This window comes from Python bivittatus, unplaced genomic scaffold (assembly GCF_059951505.1).
Source record: "Python bivittatus isolate LINGU-HERP-01145 unplaced genomic scaffold, Pbiv_v1 ctg000690_np1212, whole genome shotgun sequence".
Lineage (NCBI taxonomy): Eukaryota > Metazoa > Chordata > Lepidosauria > Squamata > Pythonidae > Python > Python bivittatus.
The window spans coordinates 7724553-7752189 of NW_028277096.1; the positions used below are offsets into that span (position 1 = coordinate 7724553).

General features: G+C 42.0%; 1 protein-coding gene across 2 annotated transcripts; it reads left to right on the forward strand.

Moving 5' to 3' along the window:
- The first annotated feature begins 188 nt into the window (after nucleotides 1-188).
- Nucleotides 189-27376, forward strand: LOC103062626 (myeloperoxidase). 2 transcript variants are annotated; one of them, XM_025167162.2, is made up of 15 exons: nucleotides 189-396; nucleotides 1540-1679; nucleotides 3889-3966; nucleotides 4983-5076; nucleotides 6081-6256; nucleotides 8948-9074; nucleotides 10529-10658; nucleotides 13165-13371; nucleotides 14631-14949; nucleotides 17242-17402; nucleotides 20358-20589; nucleotides 22954-23124; nucleotides 23332-23569; nucleotides 25411-25628; nucleotides 27142-27376. In XM_025167162.2, the coding sequence occupies exons 2-14, from the start codon at nucleotides 1655-1657 to the stop codon at nucleotides 25616-25618; spliced, it is 2166 nt and encodes a 721-aa protein (XP_025022930.2). In that variant the 5' UTR covers nucleotides 189-396; nucleotides 1540-1654; the 3' UTR covers nucleotides 25619-25628; nucleotides 27142-27376. The 2 variants fall into 2 exon arrangements, with proteins under 2 accessions (XP_025022930.2, XP_025022931.2); XM_025167163.2 differs by lacking the exons at nucleotides 189-396; nucleotides 1540-1679 and adding an exon at nucleotides 1960-2003.
- The last annotated feature ends 261 nt before the right edge of the window (nucleotides 27377-27637 follow it).

Below are 27637 nucleotides of genomic sequence, written 5' to 3' on the forward strand. Positions count from 1 at the left end.
ACTTTTGAGTATGCATGGGTAGCCAAAACAAACTATTGCATCAGAGAACAAACAAATTCAGAGTTCTCACTTGAGGCACAAATGACCAGGTTCAAAATTTTGGACACATTATGTGAAGACCCAGATCCTTTGAGAAGTTCACAATGTTGGAAAAAGTAGAAGAAAAGAGAATGAGCAGCAGCAAGGCAAATGGACTCGATTGCAGCATGCACCATGGGGACACCTGAAGGGCCAGATTGGGGGCAAATCATTTTAGAAAAAGTCTACCTCTGTGGTTGTTAAGAGTCGACACTGACTTGATAGCACATAATAAATCAATCTAGTGGGGATAAATGATGTGTGAAAATAAATGGAATGCTTAGTGAATGGTTCAACACTGAACAGTGAAGACGACAAGTATGTAAGAGGTTTCCCTGTTATTTCATGTATTTATGGACAAATGCAGAAGGAATATTTGCGGTGACTTTCACTGGGGATGTGATTATGTGTACTTTTATATGCAGATTATGCTGCAAGTTTGGCTGAGAATCTGAACTATTTGCAGCACGTATCAAAAATATTGCTTGGATGTAACAAGGAATATGGATTTGAAAGATAATGTATCAAAGACCAAGGTTGACTGGAAAAATAAAAAATGGATGGAGAAATGCTATGACATGTAAATGCTGGCGGAAAAGTAGTGGGCATTATATCCTCTGTTACAAAGAATGCATTATTGAAAGAAACAAAAATAGCTGTGCATAAGAGTGTCCTTCTGCCCACTTTGTTATAAGGAAGTGAAGGTTAGACATGTCAGGATAAACCTAACAGTAAGTTGAATGAAATCCGGGACTCGGATACTCAAAACCTATATGTGATAAAGCAAGAAATGGTAGGGTCAACACTGGAATGTATGGCAGATGAATGAATGTGGATAGAATACAAAAGTGAGTGACCAGTTTAAAAGAAAGAAGTATTTACATTGAGGTGGTTTGGTCAGATAAAAAGTATTAATAAATGTAAAATAAATGTATAAAAGAAGAGGAAATGGTTTGAGAGAAAGAGGAAGACCATGGATGTTACGGATGCAATGCTGAAAAAAGGAAGAGGTGAGAAGTTTAAAGAACAGATGTTAATGTAGAGAGTGGTCTATGGACATGGGTAGAAGAAAGGATAGAAAGGTATGAGGAAGAATAGTGAATGATGTTGGCATAAACTAAATTGAGGCTTCCATTTCTTTCACCTCCTGCCTTTAATTTCTTTTGTCCATTATATCTTACTCTTTTTCTGAAATTTGCATAAAGTTGCTTCTCCGAAAGAGAATAACGTGATGAGTATGGATAAATGGATGTATTTTTAAACACAAAATATCATGTTACACATTTAAAGCTTGCTGGGTTTTTTTTTAATGTCCTTGGTGAGGTTTCTCCAGTAAAGGCAATGCACACGCCCTCCCTCTCCTGACCCTGCTGAACAATTAATTTTTGCTTTCGATAGCTCAAACCCTACTTCCCAATGTCTCAAATGCTCTGCTCTGACTTAATTCTGTTACTCCCACAGATTCTCAACCAGATTCTTGGTTGTCTTCTAGACAAAGATACTGAGTTGTTGCTCTGTTCTGCAAAGGCCTACCTGATACTCTCCAGAAGCATTTGGATTGCAGCACATCTGGAGCATGCCAGGTTGGGGAAAGGGGAAAGGTAGGATACCAAATCTGGCATGAAAAATTCTGGATGACCACAAGATGTTAGCAAAGCGACAGAGATAGAGAAGAAGTTTACTTCTTCTAGTAGTCCTTTGGACTTCTGCAGACAAGATCTAAAGCCCTGGGAAAACTGCTGTATGGCTTTTCTACATTTTCAGAGCAAAGCCAATGATGGCTCCCGCATATCAGTAGGATGTGTTTTAAGAGGGGAGGGAAAAAAGAAATGGGGTGTGGCTTTTCTCCTGTGAATGATTCCACCCATCTTCCAGATAATAGTTGATTTCCAGGCATCTAAGGTCAGAACTGTAGAAGATGGCAAGTAAGTGATTTTGAAATGCTTCTTAAAAATAATTATTTTAGTGCATTGCTCTGAAACTGCTTTATGGAGTTGGGTTTTCCCTATTTCTTCCATTTTATGTTAGATCTCCTTGACTAATACATTTCCCTATTTTAGTCTTCCTCAACCAGGAAAACTATCATGGGAAGCAGAACATTGCACCTTTAAGTGATGAGCATAACAAGGAGTCTTTTTTCTCCATCAGTTTTGCTCAGTCAGGGCTGTTTGCAGGCTTTTGAGTTTTACATAACAGTTTGACAAATAGGATAGGAGCAAAGTATCTACATGCCATTAAGGCTAGACTACACTGCATTCCAAGCTTTTGGAAATATTTATGGGATGATCATAATGGGATGTTTATTTCAATTTGTTTTTTTCAAGAGGGATATAGCTACCCCATCTGGGCTGCAAAAAATAGGGTGACCACTCCATGTTAACAATATTTTGAATATTTCCAGAGTGAGTTAATAAAAACCTTCTGTATTTAACTTTTCCTTTGGCACAATTAGCAATGTTACTTTTTTCTGATTATAATACAGATAGCCCCCATTTTAAGAATGAGTTCTGTTCCCGAGCTCTGTCCTTAAATCAAATTTGTGTGTAAGCCGGAATAATACTGTATAAGTATTATGTACTTGTAATACTGTATAATGTACATGTAAGCTGTATAATACTGTATAAGTAGTATTGTGTAATTAACTTGAACCATTGTGTATTTAACTCAAATCATTGTGTATTGAACTCAAATTTTGCTACAATAGGCTCCATTCTTAACTATGGGTCATCTGTAAGCTGAGTCTTCTTAACCCAGGGACTACCTATATTATAGACTTGGGAACTTTGTATTCTGTTCTTGAAGAACAATGTGACATTCCTTGATTTTTTTATGGCTAAATAATATGACTCAGTCTTTTCCACACTAGCAATTTATAGTGCCAGCTGGAGTCGTCCTGCCATCACTGAGTCACAATAACTGTAATGTGGACAGGCTTTATGTGACTTCAGCAATGGCTGGGTGATGCTATGAAGATGTTCTATGCCATTAGAACCATAGATGTTCTATGCCACCTAGAGCAAAAAAACTGCCTACAGCAGGCTCTTCTGACTGTGGCTGCGATGGACAGCTGCTGTCCAGAGAATGACTCTCTCACAGCTTTCTTCTCTTTTGCAGAATGCATTTGCTCAGACTCCTTTAGGGCCCTAAACTTCCACCAGACTAGGGGGTTTTTCCCCCCCTTGAGTTGCTGTGATCTGTTTCACGGTCATTCAAGGTTCAGTTCCTATAGCAATGATTTCAACAGCTTAGGCTTTTTCTCTGTCATATGTCTGGGAGCAAAGAGGAAGGAGAACTAGAGTCACTAGAGGATGCATTTTAATGTAAATAAATTGATTTTTCTGTTGTTATTGTAGGCAGAAACAATGGAGAGAGATTGAAGGAGAGAGACAGAGAAAGGAAGGGGGAGAGGCAAGGCAGGCAGGCTGCGGAACAAGCATTTTGATGTATATAAAACAATTGTGGGGGGTTTTGGTGTTGTAAAAGGGGATTGGGATTTTTATTTCGATTTGGTTTTTTCAAGAGGGATATAGCTACCCCATCTGGGCTGCAAAAAATAGGGTGACCACTCCAGTTGCTATCACCCAGGGTGGTCCAGATTTTTCCTGCCCAATACTGATAGTCCTAGGACAGCAGAAGGAAAAAAAATCTTAGAGTTAGCACAGTAAGAAGCATTTTTACACACAAGTAGGATGGATATACACACACATGTCCAAATTCGTATTAAAAATAATTTTAACAATTTTAACAATTAAAGATTTCTTTCCAAAATTATTTGCAAGTAACCCAGTTCAAAACTGTGCTTTCTCCAAGGCCTGAGGCTGGTCCTTGTTCTTTTGGGAATCCTAATCGCAATAAAGCCTCAACAGGCAGAGAACCTCTCTTTACTAGGTAAGCTCTTTCACTTTAGAACTACTCTTTTTCATTGACTTGGAGTGCCTGTCAATGTCTACATATGTCTGTTTCGGTTTTTTCTTGTAAAAAAGCAGTCTAAGCATTTCATCATTTAAGAACAAGCTGGAGGAACAAATGCAGTTTCCAAAGCATTTTGATTGCCTCAGTGTGAAAAACTCACCGCAGCAGCAGAAAGAACCGTGGTCATTTGAGGATAATTTGCTGACATCTGAACAGGTGCAGAACTTTGGTCTGCATTTCCTTTCTTGGTGCATTTCTCAAAAGTCTGCCAAATATCCTTAAGGCAGTACTTCTGAACCTTGCCAGCTTTAAGATGTGTGGACCAACTCCCAGATCATGGGGCTGCCATCTTGATTATTTTGACCTCCCTTGCAGATAACTCTGACTGGAAGCATGCATGTCTGGTAGTTGCCAACGCGATGTCTGTGCATCATAGTGTCATTGTGCAAATGATGGACTTTGTGCCTGTCATATCATGTGAATGATCTGCTGTGTATAATTTGCATCATTTGCATAATAGCATAACAGCATTGTAACACATGGGATATCACACATTGTCTCCATCAAAACTCATGTTTAAAAGTTTATTCCAAAGCTTTGGTGGTACTACAGAGAAGGCCCACCAAGAGATACCCACCCTGACCACCTTTCACACAGGCATGACTGACAGCAAGCTTTCCCTGGCAGATCTCAGATACCAATCCATATAATTAGTAACTGACAAGGTTTAAAGTACTGTGTGAACACAGCCAGGGTCAGTTTTGACCTGTCTATCAGTTTTGATAGATGATTGCTTAATGAAAGACGCCATTAATATTACAACAGGCTTCTCCAAGCTGGTGGCTTCTAGATATGGTGGAATACAACTGCCAGGATTCCCAGTGTATCTGGAAGGAACCAAATCATGGAAGCTACATTCACCCTGGTGTGTTTTTGAGGCATTTGATAGAAGTGTCTCCTTCAAGAAAATCCAAACCAAGTGTCTTTTTTAGACATTGCAAAGCAACTGGGAAGCCGATTCCTTCTGCAGAATGTCGAAGAAGCCAAGGAATTAGTTGATGCTGCCTACGAATACACCCAGAACCGGTAAGGTTTCTATTTTTTGCACAAAAGCTCCAGCAGCAGGCCAGGTTTATTTTGACTTTTACCATGTACAGGCGGCCCCCAGTTTAAGAACGGGTTCCATTCCCAAAGTCAGTCCTTAAGTTGAATTAGTATGTAAGCCAGTGTTGTCCTAACTTGGCCACTTTAAGAAGAGTGGACTTCAACTCCCAGAATTCCCCAGCCAGCTTGGCTGGCTGGGTAATTCTGGGAGTTTAACTCCACTCATCTTAAAGTGGCCAAGTTTGGACAACACTGATGTAAGCCATGCATACATACAAGAATTTGTATTGTATAATACTGTGTAAGTAGTATTGTGTAATAAACTTGAAGCATTGTGCATTTAACTTGAATTTTGCTACAAAAGGCTCCGTTCTTAGTTGTGGGTCGCCTGTAAACCGGGCGTTCTTAACCCAGGGACTACCTATTTGATGGAGGTTTGCTGGATGACTTCTCTGTGTGAAAGCTGCATTTCAGACAAAAATTCAGGCAATGTGTCATTTTGTTTCAACTGGCTATCATGGATATTTCTGTCAATTACAAACTGATTAAATATTTCAGCTATTCCTATTTTTATTCCATATCTTTATCACGCATGTTTTAATATAGCTCTTGTACCGTGGATGTTTTTATTGTTCATTGTGATTGTCCAGAGTTGATTTGGCAGTATATAAATGAAATAAAAATATCTACATACATACGAAATATTTGCTTAGCTGCCCATCATTAAAGGCACAGACGCCTTGCAAGAGGAAGATAACATCCATCTTAGGCAGTAGAATAAAATCAAAGGACTAATGATGACATGAAAAAATGTAAAGTATTAGGGCTATGAAGCCTTGTTCAGCCCTAGATTTCATTAGGTTAACATCGGGCAGCTTCTGCTTCTCAGGTTAGCGTCCCTCAGATGGGCCATTGTAAGAATACACCTTGTGGGAGGAGAAGCCTTTGTTGGGTGGTCTTGATATAGTTATTTTCTGATTCACCAGGTTAAAAGAAAAACTAATGAAAAAGACAGTGCGCCCTTCAGATATCCTAGTCTCCTTTAAACAACCCGTTGGAAAAACTCGTCTGCATGTGAAGGCTGCTCATTATATGTTGGTGGCCCTGGACCTCCTGAAAGAGAAGTTGCAGGATGTAATTCCTCAGGAATTCAATATCACAGGTACTTTGCATCCTTGAACTAATACACTGACCCAAACTAGGTAAAATAAAATGCTGGAAGTCCCACGTTCAGTCTACATTCTTTGCTATCGGCACACCATACAGTACTTCTGCAATAACGTAGCTTAGCACAGACACACCAAAACTAGTGCTAATGCTGAGTGCTTCAACTAAAAAATTCCAACCCAATGTTTATGGTATACAATTTTAAATTATCCGAAGGTGCTCACAAGCATGCAACCCTATGCATTGCCATCTTACTGGAAGTCCACGGAAACTAAGTTCTCCTTTAACAGCTGCCCTTCTCTACTTCTTGCAATACAGTTGGCCTAGTGGAAAACAAATCTATATGAAGGAAAGGTCTGCAGGGAAATGCACCCATTCCTGAAAAGATATACACAGATATGCACTACAGACTCATGATTAGGAGAAACTATTTGCAAAAACCATGGGCACTTGTCAAAACTGCAGACAGAAACTGTATGGTTTGAGGAAAGATGCAAAAAAGGCATTAAAAGATTCATGAAATCTATTTTTTTTTTAATCTCAAATTTGTACAAGAATGAGATGAACCAAAAATGAGGAACTGAGAAGAAACTGAATTGACAGATTTACCCATTCCTTTTGACCACAGAGTATATATATGCTTCTTGGGTAATTGTTTTCAAAGAGGAAGCAGAAGAGAAATGTTCTTTTATCTGAGAATTTAACCATGTTATGTTAAACATCAGTTGATGGTTGGGTGGGTCAAACAAACAAAGCAGACATGGATGATGATGTGTTGGGCTATTATTTTAAAACCTTTTCAGAGAATGCTTTTGACAGTCATTCTTCTCAAATCTCTTCCTGTGCGTCAGGAAGCCCTGTTACACAGACACAAAGACTGTACGTGTTTTTCTCACATAAAACTATTTTATTGTACAAAATTAAATTCCTATCTTATTCTACTATTTCTACCTATTTCTATTCCTACTTAATCTAAAAATTTCTATTTCTATGTTCTTATTCCTATTCCCATGTTTGTAGCACTACGTTTTCTTAAGTGTTTCTTAGCTCTTTTCCCCCAGGGCTTCAGCTCTTATAGCCAATCTCACTCCATTGGTATGTGAACATCCTTTTCACTCCTTCACAGACTCGCAAATGGGCTTTTCTCTCCCCACCCACCCCTGGCACTCACAGTCCTCCGTTTCTGGAGCTGGCTTGGCGAGCTCTGCCCCCAGGTTGCTGCATGCAGTGGGCTTGCTTCCATTTGCAGACTCCGGTTGGGGTCTTCCCCTCCTCTGTCTCAGCTCTGCCTCTCAGCGGCCTTGCAGCTTCTAGAACTGAAGTTTTCTCTTGCTGTCTGAAGATTATTGCTGAGGTCCTTGAGAGGTTTCTCTTTCCCAAGCCTCTGCCGTCTATCTGGCACAACTCCTTTCTTGACACACCCACACACGTGCTTGTTTTCCGTGCCCTTCTTATAAAACAAGCTTTCCAATTAAGGAGAGGGTGGGGCTGTTTTAACCCTCCTTCCCAGGTAACACCAAGACTCTGGATCCCAGGAGGAAAAAATTGCCTGCTCGCTCCAGGTGGTGAATTCACTCTTCCACAAGCCCCGTTTATTTTACCATTTTCAATAGTTTTATGAGGTGTTACACTGGCAGAGTTTGCTGCAGTTTGGGTTCATTTGGATCTGGTTTTCCCTCTGATGTTACTCATTGGGCATTGATAAGAGACTGTAATTAATTGGTCTAATAACACATGAGATCGAATTAAAACTCTGCAAGGTATGGCAGAAAGAAACCTTAATACGGATACATCTACAATTATATCAAGATTACTTTTTAGAATGCTTTAACCAAAGCATATATGAGCATCACATGTTAAGAAGGACATTGGGAAGCTGGAGATGATCCAGAGAGGAATGGTTAAGGTGGTTGGAAGTTAGAAATTAACCCCTATTTATTAACATTATCCAAGAAAGGGGTATGTTTAAGTTTCGGGAAAAGAAGTTCTTCAAATTGGTAGGGGAGGCTACAGCAGAGTTTTCTTAATTGCTCTCAGGGGTAGATCTCAGATCAATGGGTAGAAATTAAAGAGAAAGAGGTTGGGGGCTAAATGCTATGAAAAAAATGGTCAGAGCTGCTAATCAGTGGGACATCTTGTCACGGGAAGTGGTGGCTCTTCTACCTTGAAGTCATTTAAGGACTACCCAAGCAGCCACGCTTCAGAGATGCTACGGTTGCGTTCTGCTTTGCAGAGGTTACATTGTGGAGGAGATTGACCTGGACTTCAAAATGGCTGAAACTGAACAACGTGCTTAAGTTGGTTACTAGTCAACCCATTTTCTGAGTTTGTGCAGTACCTTGACTCCCAAAGCAACTAAAAGAGCTGGCTGCACATGACATGCTAAGCCACAAAAAATTAACCAAAGTTAAAACTAACCAAGCTTAGCATGTTTCATGAATGCAACCACTACGTAAGTTACTGATTACTGTAGGGTGACTTGCTGGAGCTGCTATGAATGGTATTTAATAGCTGTCCAGCACCTCTCAAAAAGGAAAGCGCTTCACCTTTTGAATTTCCTCAATCTTACAAAACATAAACCCTGCTTTAGGTTTTCGAAGTATAATTCAAAAAGCAAATGACATAGTCTTGAATTTCTCTCTTCCTTTTCCGGCCCTGAAGTCTGCATCCTCTTGTTTTCCTGCAGATGTGCTCTCTCCTTCCCAGATACAAATCATCTACAAGGCAAGCGGATGTGCTCTCCAAGATGCATCTACCCAGTCGTGTGATGAGATGAGCCCTTACCGGACCATTACAGGCGAATGCAATAACTTGTATGATTCTAGAGCAGGAATGGACCATCTTTTTGTGGCCAGGGGCCTAACCTAATTGTTTTTTAGGGCTAATGGCTGCTAAATGAAGAGGACCACTCCTAAGTTTGGGGGAAATGTTTGTGGGTCCCCTTTTTTTTTTTTAACTGTGATGTTTATTTTAGGGCTTACATTAGTTTTCATTCATTTCACATCTCAAAATGGCCAGAAAGTGTAGCATCACTTTTCAACAAGTCTTGGTCAGAAGAGGCTCCAAGAGCTGCCTGGGGTCACAGGTTATCTTCCCTCCCTTTCAGTAGGTCTATTGCAGTGTTTCTCAACCTTAGCAACTTTAAGATGTGTGGACTTCAACTCCCAGAATTCCCCAGCCAGCCATGCTGGCTGGGGAATTCTGGGAATTGAAGTCCACCCATCTTAAAGTTGCCAAGGTTGAGAAACACTGGTCTATTGGTCCATGCAAGAGCATATACTCTGCATTTGGAAAGTTGCTGGTTCAGTCCTAATCCACTCTACTTAAGAGGATCTGATGGGAAGTCATAACAAAGTCATCAGTCAGCCCAATGGAAGCTTGCACTCCAACAGTGAGGCCATTTATCACTTTTTAAGCTTTTCTGATTAGCAGCAGAATTGGGCCCGGACCATGTCTAGAACAGCCTGAGCCACTTCCTTGTGCTGGGAGATTTACTCCTGGAAGACCATAGGGCTGCCCCCAAACTGGTGAGAATGGTGTGATCTGGCAAAAGAAGGAAACCTTCCAAAATTCTCCAGAATGTGCCATCTCTGAAGTCAGAACACTTTGCACTTCCAAACTAGATGTCGATTCAGCCAGTTGAATTTTATCCAACAAACTAAGGTTAAACAAACTAAAGCTTGGCATGATGCATCTGCTGAATCAGGCACAGGCGCTCTCTCTGTCTAGCTGGCTGTCCATTATCTCAGCCCCCTCTCCCTTTAAGAGAGCTATCATCATTCAGTTTTACAGTAGAATAGAGTTAGCAGCAGATCGCAACACCTGCCAACCTTGAGTGACCTTGGAAAATAAACAGGTTCACCCTGGATAGGTGGGAGACAACTTGGGGATTCCAGGGTAGTTGACTAGACAAGGAAGTTTAAGAAGCATCTTGGAAGGAAGCAGAGTCAAACCACTTTTATGACATGCCCATTGCCAAGAAGTGTGCATGTATGCCATCACCAGGAATGAAGCTTGTTACCCAGGCATCTTTTATTTCTTGTTTGTAATTCAGTAAGTTATGAGAATCCAGGCATTTTGACTATCTTTGGGAACTAAGCCTCAACATTTAACTAATATGGTTGATATATTTGGCCATAACATGCTATGTGGATACAATTGGGTTTTATTACTTAGGTTTAGGGGTTAGCATCTTGTGTAAAGCAAGTCTTATTCTTTTTTAAAATTCTCTACTAAATAAACTTTTGGCTTTAATGAAATATTGCAGGAGAATTCCTACTTTTGGGGCTAGCAACCGTCCATATGCCCGGTGGCTTCCACAAGAATATGAAGATGGCATCTCTCTCCCACGTGGCTGGACAGAAACAAAGCTGTATTCTGGATTTCCTCTCCCTTCAGTAGGACACAGTCCCCATTTCTCTCTTATCCCATAATGCTTAGTCTGGACAGAGGAAAGGCTCCAGGATTTTAAGGGGGGAAAAAACAGCTGGAAGGGGAGGAGAAATAGGAAGTATTGAGGCAAGGGGAATTAGAAAAATGGAATAATTTATGTAATTAAAGTCATAGCCAGAAATGTACTAAGGAGCCCTAAATTTGTTTGAAGTGCAGAAGTGATCCAGGTAGAGTTTAAGGCCAGTAAATCAGGGTTCCTCAACCTTGACGACTTGAAGATGTGTGGACTTCAACTCCCAGAATTCCCCAGCCAGCAAGGGGAGTTGAAGTCCACCCATCTTCAAGTCGCCAAGGTTGAGGAACCCCGCTGTAAATGATTCGATGCTTTTGTACACTAGGTAGAGCAATGGAAAACAGGAATAGAGTGGCATTTTTATGAAACTGGGACAAATCTTATCTGTATAGTTTCTGCAAATGAAAAGATGGAGACCGTTTAGAAGTATACTGTTGTGGTGAAACCCTGGCTCACTTAAATAAGCCAACTCACTTTGAAAATACAACATAAATATATTAAGTATTAATATTAAGCAAACAACTACAGTCTACAGCGGGCTCTCAATTTGCTGACCAGACCTGAACAAAAGCACAACCACAGCTTTGATACCTTTGGTCTACTACATTTCAAAGACAAAACAAAGAAAGAGGGAGACACAGCGTAATTTACACCATGACACTGGGATTTTTTTTGAGAAACCAATCTGGATGACTTCATTATTGATCATTTCCTAGTAGGTCAGCATGCTAGCTATAGTATCTTTGAGATATGGTCAGGGAATAGAAACAACTGTTGGATGGATATTGTGGAAGGGGTCAAAACCCAACATTTTGCAATGTCTATCGTTATCAGAATTACAGTGATATTTGCTTGAAGGGGGATTGCAGGATTCCATTAATATGTGTTTAAGAATCAGGATCTGAAAAATGATAGCAAATCATAACCATAAATATCTAAACTTATATTTTGTCATCCTCAAAAAGCGACAGAAGTTCTAAAACCTCAGTGTTGTCTTTGGCACTCTTAAACACAGGCTGACCCTCTCTCCCTTTTCATTTTTTTTCCAATGGAAGCTGAAAATTGAGGGAGGGGCTTGAAATATTATCAACCCCTCCCTCCCCATATTTGTAGCACTAATTGACTAAAAGTGATAGCTTCATCCTTCTCAGATGTCCAGCCTGCTGCTCTGGCCAATCTTCAACACTGTCCAGGATGATTTAGACTTATCCAAATGCACAACTTTTTCTAATATACATTGACCAAAGTCTTTTAAATCCTCCTACCAGATTATCCTCCTAAAATCCATATATGCACATGCTTCGTACCCCAAGAGCATAGCTCCTTAAAGCAGGGATAGATAGCCTTTTGGTGATCAATGGCCACATTTAACATTTCTTGAAGGGCTGAAGACCACAACATGAGGGCTGAGGACTATGTGGTGGGGCTGGATCTGGAGGAGCCAAATCTTCTCTGGTTCTCTACATTAATGGAATGACTCATTGTTGTACTGAAGGTTTCTCCTGCTTTCCAAAGCTCCCTGTCTGATACATTTAGTGAGACATCTTGAGATACTTGATGCCCATGGCTATACTGTGTAGATATTGGAGCAAGGAATTGCTAATCCAGCATTGGAAGAATAGAGATTTGGGGGTTGAATGCACATCAGCAGCCTGTTCTCCTCTTCCTAAGTATCTAGGTTCCAAACTGATAACTACTTATACAGAAATGGTATCATATCACTATTGGAGACACTAATAGTACATTCAGTTCTATGAGTGTTTTAGGGATTATTTAATGTTTATTTAATACATGTATATTCCATATTATTATTTTATAACATCTTGAAGCAGGCCATCCAAAATAGCACCATCCAGGCACAAACATGAAAATATTTGTAAGCCCTAGGAGAGAAACAACAACAAAGTTAGGCGAAGAATAAATAAGAGGCAAAAATAAGTACCCAGACAGTCTTGTGAAGACTTAATCTGCTCAGCAGCTGCAGGCTACTGAGGTTTTGTCAAAAGGGGGAGAAAAGAAAGAACCAAGTGCCCCGAAACAAAGCTTGGCTATTTGACTGGATGCTGAGCAGAAGCACTTCAGGTTGCTATATTCTATCACAGGTCCGATATACAAGCCCTCTGAAATTCTAATAGCCAAGTTAGGTAATGGGTTATAAAATCTTTTTATTTAGTCGTTTCAGTTAGCTGCTTTTAATGAAGTTCCAGGGTGTCAAGCATCTGTTTTTGTTTCTCAGGTCATTCCTCTCTCGTTTCATCCAGGAGGAGACTCCTAGATGATTTCATTGGCAGTTTTTGCACGAATATCTTTAAATTCTTTCTAAGAAGTTAGCTTCACTTATCTAACAATCTGTAGTTGTATCCAGATGGGTTTTGATAAGCTTCTTCCCTTTCTTCCTGTCCCTGCCACTCTTCTTGACAATAATTTCTTGGTAACAGGTCCGGGCGGTATCCAATGACATCGTCTTCTTTCCCAATGTGAACGTCACTGATGATCCTTTCCGCTCACTCATGTTTATGCAATGGGGGCAGTTTCTTGATCATGATTTGGATTTTGGGCCTTCCACAACAGCAACCCTCACCTTCATGAGAGGAATAGATTGTGGTAGAAGCTGTGTCAAAGGACCACCATGCTTTCCCATTCAGGTATGAGAAATTCTGTATCTACTTCTCCATGGATTGACAGCTACCAAGAGACACTCAGAATGAGTGGAAGGCTAGGGAGAAACTCAGCATCAGCAGGGAACCCCTGTGGTCTCCATAATTTCAGGGGTTCTACTGCCAACCACTCAGATCTGTCAGCCCCTGTTCTCCATCTTCCCAATGCTTCCTAGCCCTGCTTCTCCATCCCCATTTTCATCTCCCTGTCCATTTCCTTGCTGTCTATTCTAAGCACATGCAAGGGAGGAGATAGAACATCTCTCTGCTTGGTAGACTGGATCCAGAGGAAAAGCATGATTAAATGAACAGAGAATAATAAGGACCTAGGCTCTCTAATGACATTTTGACCATGAGTTTTCCTCTCTGCTCTTTCTCAGAAATGCTAGAATTATTCTATTTTGTTTGAGCTGTTTATACTTCAGTATTTTGTTATTGGCTGCCTCTAAATTCATAAGAATAGATAAAACAATCTAACATTGTTCAGCGGGTTGCAAAGCACATCTCAGACTAGGGTAAAGTTACAAAAAAACAGTATGATGTAACAGGCACTGGGGAAACCCAGGTTCTAGCCATCTTCTGCTATTGAAGCTCGCTGGGTTATTTTGGGCCAACCACTCTCTCTCTTTTAGCCCAGCCAACCGCACAGGGTTATTGTTGAAAGGAAAATGGAAAGAGGTTGCTGTATGTATGTCACTTTGTGCTCTGGACCAAAAAAAAGAGAGGATATCTAACAATAAATAAATATTGTGCCCAAAGTCATTAAAGTACCGAAGTGTTTGAATTTTTTACTTTTTATTTATAGAGGGTTTTTTCCCCCAAAAAATCAAGACAGAATTTGTTAAACATTCCTTATTCATATAAAAAGACAGCATTGCTGAGCCAGCATGCTTACCAGATGTAACCTGTTTCCCTTCCCTCCCAATTTAACTTGAAGGCCTTCAGATGTTCAGTTGTGTGGCCATGCTAACTGGAGCTGAGGGGAGTTGAAGTCCAAAACCCGTCACCAAAGCAAACTCATTCCAGAAGTGGGTCATATTTATACAATTTCCAAGCATCCCTCTGTTGTGTCATATGTTCCTTTTAAACATTAATGGGAGAAAAGAGGAAAGCATGAGGACAATGGTGGCTACCCGTGTAAAACTGCAGGTTGTTTGATATAAGAATTCCTCTATTTGGCAGAATAAAGCAAATATTATGTTCTTTGAACCAGGGAATTTAAGCTCATCTTCATCTTTTTGCTCTAGATTCCACCTAATGACCCTTCAAAACCACAGGGCGACTGCATCCCCTTTACCCGGGCAGCTCCTGCGTGCAACGGTGGCTATGCCATTCGCAATCAGATCAATGCCCTCACATCCTTTGTTGATGCCAGTATGGTATATGCCAGCGAAGACAGGTGGGCAATGCAGCTAAGAAATTTCACAAACAACCTGGGACTGCTGGCTATCAACGAGATGTTCACAGATCGAGGCCTTGCCTATCTCCCCTTCGGCAATCCAGAAGACTTCCCAGAAAGCTGCAATAGAACAAACCCAGACTTCCCCATCCCCTGTTTTTTGGCAGGTAAGTTATTTGAAAGATACAGCATTTGTTCAGGGCTGTTCTTGCAAACGGAAGTCACATCTAGCGAAGGGGATGGCAGGAGGAGACAAAAGGATGATCTGAATATATTGGCTAACACTTGGGGAGCTGCTGTGACTCATCTAAGAGTTTTCAGTTCCCAGTCCCTTACCAGTAGTAGTCCCTGGGAAAACAAAGCTTTTGGAAAATGCTAGGGGTGGGTGTGCTTTTGTGAAGGGCAAAGTACCTGAGTTTAGGTACCTGAGCAGGGCTGTGCAAAGCCTTTGAAAGACATATTTGGCAATCTGAAGGTCTGCAAATGAAGCCTATGCTTTGCACCTTCAAAGCACCTGTGACTTTTGCAAGGTGTCTGCACAAGCATGAAATCTGTTAGGGAGGGCTTGCCGACTGCGGGAGAGGTTATTTGGGCATGGATTTGTCAGCAAGCCACCTTGGTGGCAGCACCAGATCTTTAGAATGGACTTCCAATGGACCTGAGACAGACTCTTCAATTTAGGTTTTTAGAGAACAGCTAGAGACCTGCTGTTCACCAGGGCATTCCCTGAAACCTAAGCGGTTTTACAGTATCCAAGTTTTCTTGTCGAGATTTTCAGGAGTGCCACTGCCAGGGGTTTGCTAGGGCTGAGAGAGACTGGTCCAAGGTCACCTAGCTGGCTGCGTGCCTCAGGCAGGACTTGAACTCATCGTCTCCCAGTTTCTAGCCTGGTGTCTTTATCTACTACACCAAACTGGCTCTCGAATAAATAAATAATCTGTAATAAATAAATGCCTGGGCTAAAGTTGTGATGTAGGCCATGTGTTCCCTGAGCCACAGCCAGGCTCCAGTTGGTGGAAATTGGAATTCTACTGAAAATAACAGCAATATGGAACCTGGAGAGCCATAGATATGTGGTACAAATTGTGTTGATGGAAAAATGGTGAAATGTCACAGTGTCAGAATGCAAACTCTAGTCATTCATACTTTGTCCTGGCGTTGGGCACAAGTACTGTATGTAAGTCACATAGTTTGTGTTGTGACATCATGATGCAGGTTTTGTCATGTACCCTCTCCCCCATCCACCCATAGCCACAAACACCTATGTGGGGAACCCTTATTGTTTATGTTCACCTGATACAACTGTGTCAGCCTTACCAGGTAGACCAGACAGGAAACATGACCAGATGAGCTAATTCTACTTCATTGTAAGGCTACATTAATAGAATCTTGTAAGTCTGAAAGTACAGTTCTCCCCCATCTCTTTTACAGCCCGAGAAATTAGGGAGGGTCTTTTCTGAGCCCTTGCCCCACCCTCTATCCAGCTGCAGACTATGTTGTCTCTTATCTGACCTAGACAGTGTCTCTGGGCCCAGTCTCCCAAGGTCATTCCCACATACTATTACAAGCTGACCCAGTCAGTCCCTCCTCTGGAGTAAACACTTCCAGGCACCAGCAGTTCCCAGTCTCTAGAATTCTCTAGAGAGAAGTTGCCGAAGTTGAGAAGCACTGCTCTAGAGTTTCAGTAAAAAGGACAGTGGCATTCTCCAGCCAGCAAGTTCTGGGGAAGTCCCAGAAGTTGTCAAGGTTGAGAAACACTGGATTAAATCTATATCTATCTATTTATCTTTTGCTTCATATTAGAGTCAGTGTTATAGCAGATGAAGTCAGGGAAAGGGGATGACCTCTCCCCACCCATTTCTGCTCCTTCTCCATCCCCTGTCTTGTGTCTCTGGGTGGGGATGCAATAATCAAATGGAGACAGGGAGCCTAGAGAATCATCTCTACCAGCAGTCCAAGTAGGGGCTTGGGGCCAGTAGCATCATCTCTACCAGCAGTCCAAGAAGATGATTATTTCTATTGTTTCCATTTAGACAGTGTTTCTCAACCTTGGCAAGTTTAAGATGAGTGGACTTCAACTCCCAGAATTCCCCAGCCAGCCATGCTGGCTGGGGAATTCTGGGAGTTGAAGTCCACTCATCTTAAACTTGCCAAGGTTGAGAAACACTGATTTAAACAATATGATGTAGAGAGTTAGCTTACTTCATGTTACCTTGTGGAAGCTAAAACTAACTTCCTCTTATCTGTGTGCTGGGTGGGGTTAATTATTTGCATGACGTATTAACCTCTTCCCTTCATTCAATTAAGTGTGTTGTTGGAGGCAATCTACCCAGCAAGGTATCATTTTTCAAGGCACAGCTCCCAAACGCCTGCTTCTTGTTCAAACTCCTCACCAGGAACAAAACATTGACTTATGAAATCTCTGTTGCAATGATGCTTTCTTATTCTGGCTTTTAAAGGGGACAATCGAGTGACTGAAATGCCAGGTTTGACCGCCTTGCAAACACTTTTTATGCGGGAGCACAACCATCTGTCCACTGAGCTGAAGAGGCTGAACCCACAAATGAATGGAGAAGAACTCTATCAGGAGTCCCGGAAAATCTTGGGAGCAATGATGCAGGTGTGGGATGAATAGATTCTTGTGGTTGTTTGCACAAAATGAAGGCACAATTCTGCACCCCTCTGTGCAGCCCAGAGTAACCAGTCTTACTGTGTAGGATCATTAGGACAGGACACTGAATGACCCAGGCATGACACCTACCATCTAAATTTAGTTGTTATTGTATTTGTCTCTTAGATTTCTATCTCACCTTTCTTCCAGCAGCTCAAGATAACATGTGTAATACTCTCTCCTTGATTTGCCCCCTCCCCAACAACAGCTCTGTGAAGTGTGCTGGCTAGGAACTTTTGTGGCTGAGCCTGGACTTGAACCTGGGTCTTCCTAGTCCTAGTCCAACATCTTAACCAGTAGACCATACTGGCTCTCCTAGAAGTGAACCCAAAATCTATACAATTCAATTTAAGGAAAGAAACCCTTGCTTATTAGCAGAGTTTCCTCCAAATACTCCCACTATCTCAAAGCAGAGATGGTCTACTCTCAGGACATGATGGATGTCTTCATAGGTCAGAGCTTTGGCAGTGCATCTGCAACTTCAGAAGCCTTTCTTGGTGATGATCAGTTTAACTTGGGGCTCATCCTTCTAGCATGTTCTTCCATAACTTTTAAGAAATGCATTTGCTTAGAGGTAATAAGCCATTCTGTTAGGGCAGTGTTGTCCAAACTTGGCCACTTTAAGATGAGTGGACTTCAACTCCCAGAGCGCAGATTAAAAAAAAAAAAAGTCAGCAGAAAAGTATCTTGACAAACAAGTAGTCCCCAGTTTAAGGACGAGTTCCATTCCCAAGGACTGTCCTTAAGTCAAATCTGTATGTAAGCCAGAACAATATTATTGTATAATACTGTATAAGTAGTATTGTGTAATGAATTGGAACCATTGTGTATTTAACTTGAATTTTTCTACAGTAGGTTCCATTCTTAACTATGGGTCATCCTTAAACTGGGCATTCTTAACCTGGGGACTCCCTGTATGTTGTCCCACCCCCACAGCTGGGCATTCCTGTGCCTCCATAATGAGGCTGGTTTTGTTGCTGAACTTAAAATGTTTATTGTGGGGTTTGGGGGCAGTGCTTGATGGATTTCCTGGTTTCTTTTCCCTTCCCATCAGCTTCCTGTATCATCAGGAAAACCAACTACCAAAGGGTCTCCTGAATGTGGAGTGGTGCAGGGTTGGGTTGCTAAGTGTGCTCCCTGTTTCATCCCATGTCCCTTTTAGATTCCATCAGACCACTGAGACAGAATATTTTCAGGGTTTTGGTTTTTTCTTTGCAAGTCAGGATTAATATATATCCATTTTTTTTATCACTTGACATGGGGACATTGATTATTTGATCTCCTGAAGATGCAGAAGGATAGATCAATATTTCCATAGGCCCACCTTCTCCATTCTCTCCCCTTTTAAAAGAAAATATATATAAGCAGGGAAAATGAATGATAATTGAGGGGAATTGCATTCAGGCTTCTATACCTTCCTTGATTCAAATAACTCATTAAATCATACAATAAGCTGATTCTGAAAAGGAGTTCCAGGAGGCTTACTACACTTTTTTCTGTGCCAAAACAAACTGATATTTGAAACTGGTGAATCCACAGAATTTCACAGCCCCTGCAGTTGTGGGTAGAGTGACTTGGGAGAAACAGGTGTTTGAAACAAGAGGTTGCTTCACCCTTTCCAACCCATTTGGATCTCCCTTGTCTTCATGTAAACTGAAATATCTCTTGGGGAATCCTGGCTGACAGCTGCTTCTTCTGAAGAATGCCACGATAGGCATTTCTAGCACAACAAGGACCCAATTCTTTGCTGCCACCCACAAGGCTTACAGAAGGCAAAATTCAGGAAAAGGGGTAGATGTGGGAATGGAGAAGGGAGCATTTCTCCAGATTTAGGGGCTGCTCTTGGGGAAATATTTTTTCCATCCCCGGCTTGCTTCCCATTGTGTGTTTATAGTGCATCCCTCAATCTAGAGGGAATTTGGTTTAATCCATTGCCACCCAGATTTTGGGCAAAATGGTGTGCAAGTTGTCACAGTGGCCAGGTAGGAGATCCATCTGCTTGACTTTCCCTAACATGCAGTTAGCAACCTAAACAGCAGGCAATCCATAAGGAGAAACGGATGTTTCATCCCTCGGACTTCTACAGCATGTTCCAAACTTATACTGATGCTTGATCAGCTTCACGTGGCTGGCTGGGGAATTCTGGGAGTTGAAGTCCATACATCTTAAAGTTGCTGAGATTGAGAAACACTGCTCTAAAGCTGTCTTTGCCAACATGGTGCTCTATGGATGGACCTGCCTTCAGCAGCCATCGAATGTTTGGTCTAGCCTTCACTGTAAAGATGTTTCCAAGCAGTCTTTAATTTAATGCAAGCTATCTACTCCTTCTAGGTCCCAATGAGTCTTTCCCAACTAACAGATCTCTTTCCTGGGAATGACTTTCCCCATTCATGGAAAATTGTTGCCAGAAAGAAAGCTTCAGTAGCAGCTTGACCTGTCAGGGTTTGGTCACTGACAGGGGTCGTAGGGGATCCGGGCAGAGGGTGCACATCGCTGGGGACTTAGTGTCTGCATTCCACATCGTATAAAGCACTGTGTGTGAAACAAGGTTCATGTGTTGTGCAGTTTCAAAAAACTGGTTAATACCAGTTTATGGCTCATAACAGTTCCTCCCTCAGGCAGTGATCCCAACACCATGATTTAGGAAAGGGGTCTTAAATATTTGCTGACATAATATCAATGTCCTGAGTTTAAAGTATTCTGTCTTGTCGTGAGCCTGCAAAAGAGAGAGAAACCAAGCAAGTATATAGAAAACATAGGAATGTAAGAACAAACCTCATGGCATCGTGTTGGGGAAGATTAGAAGTAATATTAGTCAGAAACATTTGCCTGAATTAATAGCTTTCTTCCAATAGGGCCATGACTCTTCTTCTTCTTCTTCTTTTTTTTGTCCTTTTGCTCCAGAAAATCACCTATACAGAATATCTACCTGCAGTACTGGGGAACTCCATGACTCCCTACAGGGGCTACAACGACTCTGTGGATCCCCGAATTGCCAGCGTCTTCACCATTGCTTTCCGTTTTGGGCATACTTTGGTGCGGCCCACTGTGCCTCGCTTAGATAGCCGTTATCAGCTTCTGAGTCAAATACCCTTAGAAGAAGAGTTCTTCGCTACATGGAGAATTATCCAAGATGGTAAGGCCCAGCAAGTGGCCAGCCTTGGCTGATCTCAAATGATTAAGCTGAGCTGGACTTGGTTAGTTCTTGGAAATCCCAGGGCTAGATGTAAGGCAGCAGTAAACCATTTCTGTATTACTGCTAAGAAAACTACAAGAATGTGTCCATAAAGTCACCAGGACCTGGCTCAGCTCAAGAGAGTCCTTAACTTTTAAGATTCCTACAGAAGATGGCATGCTCTAGAATCAGGACTGAGAGTTAACTTCTCACCAAAACCTGATGACTTTTCTTCAGCGGTAGCCTTCTGTAGTTTGTTGAATACTCCTCTTTGAGAGAAGGGGGAGGGGGGTTCCACTGTTTCTGAAGGAGGCAGTGGTCTGGCCCCTCCTTAAGAGGCCATTGCTGGAAGCAACAATATTGAACAACTTTCATCCAGTTTCCAATCTTCCCTTTTTGGGGAAGATTGTGGAGGTGGCAGTTGTGTAGCAGCTGGAAAGAACTCTGGAAGAAGCAGATTATTTGGAGCCCTTTCCATCAGGATTCAGGCCCAGATATGGGACCAAGTCAGCATTGATCACACTCTTGAATGATTTCTGGTGGGAGCAGGATGGGGGTGGTGCATCCGTCCTTGCTCTTCTTGACCTTTCAGCAGCTTTCAATACCATCAGTCAGGGTATCCTTCTGACTGGCTTTGGAGTTTGAGGGTGGATGGCACCGTGTTGTATTATTTCTCTTTCTTCTTCTGGGGCCAGTTCCAGTCAGTGTTGGTAGGGGAGGAGAGGCCAGCCCATGGCCTCTGCTATGTGGGCTACTGCAGAGCTCAGTGCTCTCTCTCCTCTCCTGCTTAATATCTACATGAAACTGCTGGGTGAGGTCATCCGTCAGTTCGGGGTATGGTATCATCAGCAAGCTGGTGATACCCAGTTATATATCTCCATCCTAGGCCATCCAAGTGATGCCATGGAGGTCCTGTCTGGAGGCTGTGAGTGTCTGGATGGTGAACAACAGGCTTTGGCTCAACCCTAGAAAGTCTTTGGGTTTTAGGACCCCCTGGCTCTGGGGCAGTGCAACCCCAGCCTCTGGATGGGGTTGCACTGCCCCAGACAGCTCCTGGGCACAATGTGGGGGTCCTCCTGGACTTGCAGCTCCTGCTCAAGGAACAGATGGTAGCTGTGCCCAGGAGAGCCTTTGCACAGCTTTGTGTTGTGCACCAGGAGGCCCAGCTCACAGTCACTCATGCCTTAGTCACCTCCCAATTGGATTACTGCAACACATTCTACATGGGCTGCCCATGAAAAGTATGTGGAGGCTTCAGCTGCTGCAAAATGCGATGGCGCAGACAGTTATGGATGCTGGTTGTTCAGCACACATGACACAACGACTTTGTGAACTGCATTGGCTACCAGTATGCTTCTAGGTGCAATTCAAGATGCTGGTTGTTACCTTTAAAGTCCTTCAGGGCTTGGGGCTGGGTTACTTACTCTCCCCAGTGATATCTACCCATCCTGTTAGATCCGGCAGGAGAGGCATGCTCTGGGTCCCGTCCACAAGAGAGTTCCACCTGACCCAGGACAGAGCCTGTTCTACGATGGGTCTTTTCTGCTGTGGTGCCCATCCTCTGGAATATCACTCCCCTCCCCCCAATATTAGACTTGCCCCAACCCTGCTGGGCTTTCACCAGCCATTAAAAATTTGGCTTTGCTATCTAGCCTGGGGCCCTGGCAGTACAGGTGAATCCGTTTCATGGCTGATTTGAATGTGGGATGTTATGAGTTGTTCTCAGCTGCCATTTTATGCTATTGATGATTTTTTTCAAATTTTGGTTGTTTTTACTGTTTTTATTTTTCATTGTTAACTGCCCAGAATCATGTATATGAGTTGGGTGGCCATATAAATTTATTAAAGAAATAAATCTTTTAAGATTAAATCATCTTTAAAATTAAATAAGGTTAAAAAAATAACTGGGAATAATTAAGGGGTCTCTGCTTAAATGCACCTGCACAAAACACGTGTGAAAATCTGGCTGAGTTTTGACTGGTCTAGCTATCAACTCTTATTGCTTCCTCCTTATCTTGATCACATTAAGGACAGCATTTGGTGGATGTTTTCCCACCGTCCAGTGATGTTTGGTGGGAGAAATAAGAAATCCAGGGGAATCCACCCATCCTTGTCCTGTACATCATAAACAAGAACGGGGTTATTTGGTGTTATTGTGTAACTGGAATGGCCAGGAAGGGGAGTCAGCAAATGTTATGCCTGTTTAGTTTTCTGCTGCCTGAAGAACTGGTAGGCTACCCACTCCATTGCTGAGGTTTCTCCTTATGTTTGGTTGAGATCTGTGGATGGGCATCACTTTTGAACGTTATTTCCTCTCTGTTCCAGGAGGCATTGATCCCATTCTACGAGGCCTAATAGGTATATCAGCCAAACGGCTGAGACAAGATCAGATAGTAGTAGAGGCTCTCCGAGACCGACTCTTCCAACAAGTTGCTAGGATTGGATTGGATCTACCAGCATTGAACATGCAGCGTGGCCGAGACCACGGCCTACCAGGTAATAAGGGCAGAGTGTTCCCATTTTGCAGCAAACTTCAGAGATTGTGGATTGCTGCTGAATAGCCAGAAAATAATGTAGGTAATTACAGAAGTCCCTCAGGAGCTCAACCTTAAAAATATTTTGAGATTGCAACATAGAGCAGCACTCGAGGGGACATCGTTTTTCCAATGAGCAGAACTTTTGACCGCTTTTCTTGCTCTACAGGTTATAATGCCTGGAGGCAATTCTGCGGCCTCTCCCAACCTCGCAATGAAGCTCAGCTGGCCCAGGTCCTCCAGAATCCTCAGCTGGCCAGGAAGTTAATTCAACATTATGGGACGCCCAACAACATCGACCTCTGGATTGGGGGAGTGGCTGAGCCCTTCGTCCGCAATGGCAGGGTTGGGCCTCTGTTGGCCTGTATCATTGGAAAACAGTTGCAAAATGTTCGTGATGGAGACAGGTGAGCCAATATAGAAAATGTGCCATTTTATTGTGGCCTCTTGATCTTCTATAGAGCAGATTGACCCAAAGTTGTTTCACGACAGAAAAGAAAAATAGAAGGTGGTACTGCTGCTCAGGGACAGAGGATGTGCTTTGAATGAGTAAGATTCAGTCCCCAGCATTCCCAAACACTGTATTTACCTGGAAGGAAGATGGCCCCTGAAAGAAACTACACATACAACAAACACAGACAAAAATCTCTGTGTTGCTCAGTTTCCCCATCATGTCAACTTAGAGTTACCAACTCCAGCTGAAACCAGTGCCGGAGTTCCCCCTGTCCATAAGTGCACACATGTGTAACAGTTGGGCAACCCAAAACACCTGCGTAACTACTGATTAAAATGGATGCAAACATTTAAAAAGAGGAAGGGCAACAAGTTGCTTCAGTAATGAAGGGTAGGAAAGAGGAAGAGAGAGCAAAACTGGACAGGGATGAGGTGAATGAAAAGGATCAGAGAAGGAAAGAAAAACAGCAGGGAATCTAAGTATTTCAGAAAGGGTAAAATCAGGGGTCTCCTCTGGATTGGTAAAAAAAAATCAAAATGGTAGCCACAATCAAAACTCCAGCCCATTTTTTGTGCATTTGACATTAAAAAATGGTTTGGAGCTTCGATCACCCCATTGTGGCCATCCTCTTGACTTTTTTGACCTCATCTTGTGGACAGTAAAATTCACCAGGCAAACACCCCTCCCAGGGAAGAGCTAATCTCCACATTAATCTTTTGAGGTGTTCACCCTTTTTAATGTGCGTCTGCACTCATTTACATCTCTTGTTCATTCCTTTGTTTTCAACAGACTCTATTTTTATCACGACTGGTAATTATTTGAGGGGAAAATCTTATTTTCCTTTTGGATAAATGAGACAGATTTGAAATCTTGGGAAGCCACTGCTAATCAGGTTCGACTATATAGGGCAAGATGGATTGATGATTTGAATCAGCTTCTAAACTTCTTATATATTACAAATAAAATAGCGGTAAAACTGGGAAATGTTCTGTGAAAGTCTCACATTAAATAAAATCTTACCAAAAGAGGGGAAAACAAAATGGAATTTTTAGCTGGGTCCAGCTCCTCCCTTGAGGTCATGTTAGCTTATGAGAGTTCTTTTTTTCTTTCATATATAATACACAGACACACATATAATAAATTGATATGACTGCCCATCTCATATACATGACTCTCGGTGGCTAACAATTACAACAAAATAAAAAGAGTAAAAACACAACCAATAATTAAAAAGAATTATTTTTCTTTTAGGTAAATGAGATAGATTTGAAATTTTGGGAACCCACTGCTAATCAGGTTCTACTACACACACACACACACACACACACACACAGAGTGGCCATATTTTTTTTGGAAAAAATAAAGGAAAAACCTGAAAAAGGGGCAAATCTGAAAGAGGTTCATAAGGATAAATAATTTTCATGGATGATGTCTATAAATTTGCTTTACAAAGGAAAATTCAAGAGTAAAAACAAAAACCTTTACCAAAGCACATATTCTAATAAAAATACCTAAAATCAAACAGTATACATAAATGTATTTTAAAAAATAATTCGATTTCCATATCTTTCACATGAACGTGAAAGACTGTGCATTAAGTGGGACCATTTGTACGGTAAAAGTTAAATGACCAAAATTAAGGACAAATGAATTTTTGAAAAATAAATCTAAAGGATAGCTTTCTGAAATAAAGCGCCGTCCTTTACAACAAAGGATGTATGGTCACTGTGACTATATCGGGCAAGATATATCTGGAGGCCGGTGCTCATAGGACCGTTTTCCTGTTCTTTCCAGGTTCTGGTGGGAGAACTCTGGAGTGTTCACCCCAGCCCAGCGACAGGCTCTTAATAGAGTCACATTGTCACGTATCATCTGTGACAATACCTTCATCCGTGAGGTGCCTCAGTTCATTTTCCGAGCCAACCAATACCCGCGCAATTTTGTCAGCTGCAATACCATCCCAATGTTCAGCCTCTTCCCATGGAAAAAGTCTTCTGAGTAGATCAGCGAAGGTAAGAGGCATTTGGTCTTGGATACAGCTATGCCATCTTTGGATTTGCACTCATGAGCTTTTCCTTGGGAAGTGACATAACCTTAGAACGTTGCTGCCATACAGGAGTTGTTGTTGTTGTTCAGTCGTTAAGTCGTGTCCGACTCTTCGTGACCCCATGAACCATATTGCACCAGGCCTTCCTGTCCTTCACTGCCTCCCGGAGTTTGCTCAGTTTCATGCTCACATACAGGAGTTATAAACCAATATTCCCCGGAACAGGGATGCAAAGATTTGTGGAGGGGGGGAGGTTACAGAGAGGGATATGGGCAGTCTTTTCTGAACCCTCTCCTCCACCCCCCCCATAACTCTTCCCAGTGTTTTGTCCTCTGTTGCCCCAGCTCAGTATTTCTCAACCTCAGCAACTGAGGACTAGCTGGGGAATTCTGGGAGTTGAAGTCCACGCCTCTTAAAGTTGCTGAGATTGAGAAACATTGCCCTTGCTGGCTCTGAGATCAGAAAAAAAGCTCTTGCGGCAATATAAATAGACTAGGGCTGCAAAGGAAAGGGGCAAGCAAGTAGAGCCATGTGTGTGTATGCATACATGCGCAACCTGGATTCACACAATTTGCTAAATCATAACACAACAGCTGCTTCCATCATACGCTAAAGTCTAACAAATGACCCATTTACAGCTTTTCCTGTAACATTCTGAACTATGAGCCAACCAACCCAAATTAGTCTTGTCTAGCATGATGCACAAACCCAGCTCATGCACGCAACATGCAATACTGCAAATCCCCGACTGCATACTGATTTTGTTCAGAGATTCCAGGAGTTGAAATCTGTGGCTTCCTACATAATATGGACAGCTAAAGTGCATCCGATTCCTTGAGAAGATCCAGGAAGAATCTTTCCTTAAACTCAAACTGATCTGAACCCCGAAATAACCTTTTTATGGCTCATTTCCCCTAACGCGGATCCTAAGCAGCCTCTGCCTGTGTTTTTGCAACCACTATGGGCTGTTGAACCAACAGAGGTAGTTTGGTACATACTCAGTTGGGTCGTTGTGGGGACTTAGGAATAGGAGATTTTGTTAGGGGTCCCCTTCCAATGTGTTGTCGGGGGGGGACCACCAGGTGCAGATTCAGTGCCCTGCATCCTAAACCAGCCTCAAATTCATCGCTGCACACAATTTTTGAAAGGAAAGTTAACAGAGGTTCTACCCTTTTCATCCTCCCTCTCTTAGAGATCCGGAGGACAGGTTTATTCAGTTTATGCTATTAAAGCATAGTTGTCATTTTGCTCTGCAAGCAGCAATTCTGCTTTATTTTGTACCAGTTCCCATTTAATTTGATGAAGCAGAATAGCTTCAACATTTCATTCACAGGAGACGGACTTTTGGTGAAATATAATGGACAGAGTGTGGTGGAGGATATGCCACACTAGCTATTGGTTGTACGGAGCTTGGTTCTTTTGACCTTGTCACGAAAACAATTTTTCTAATATTTTTTTTCTCTCTCTCTCCTCTGCAGAAGAACATCCCAACAGGTTCTGCTAACAACCTGGAATTTTTGTTTTTGAGAAAGCGTTCTTTAATTTGCTTTAGCTGTTTTCCCTTGCTGTCATTGCTCAATTTGGAGAAATGAGAAAGGAGCGCCAAATTAAAATAGCTGCTCTACAATGTTCAAGTCATGTATACTTCTTCAAATCACACAAGGCAATGAAATTATACAAGGATCTCTGTTTGGGGAGTGCATGAATATGGTTGCAATCCCCTTCCTGTTATCTTTGAAACAGAGCTGGGTTTGGGGAATGTACAGTTATTTGCCACTGGTATTTAGGTTGTGCAAAAATAATCCCCCAAGTTTTTAAAAGATGCTTGAAATTTCACCCAGGAATCTTTTGAGCCTAACACCTTGTGAACTGATGCATTTTACTTTTTGTCAAACATATGCAAAAATACATGTTCATTTGTACATTTCTAATCCAGAAAGCTTGAATCTGGAGGGAAATGAGGGCAGATGCATA

What these genes read in the sequence shown, in the direction of transcription:
- LOC103062626 (XM_025167162.2), top strand. Translation starts at nt 1,655, where the DNA reads ATGCCAGGTTGGGGAAAGGGGAAAG. An exon ending in ACAGGCGAATGCAATAACTT is followed by an intron (nt 9,075 to 10,528) that starts GTATGATTCTAG and finishes GAAATATTGCAG; the next exon opens with GAGAATTCCTACTTTTGGGG. An exon ending in CACCATGCTTTCCCATTCAG is followed by an intron (nt 13,372 to 14,630) that starts GTATGAGAAATT and finishes TTTTTGCTCTAG; the next exon opens with ATTCCACCTAATGACCCTTC.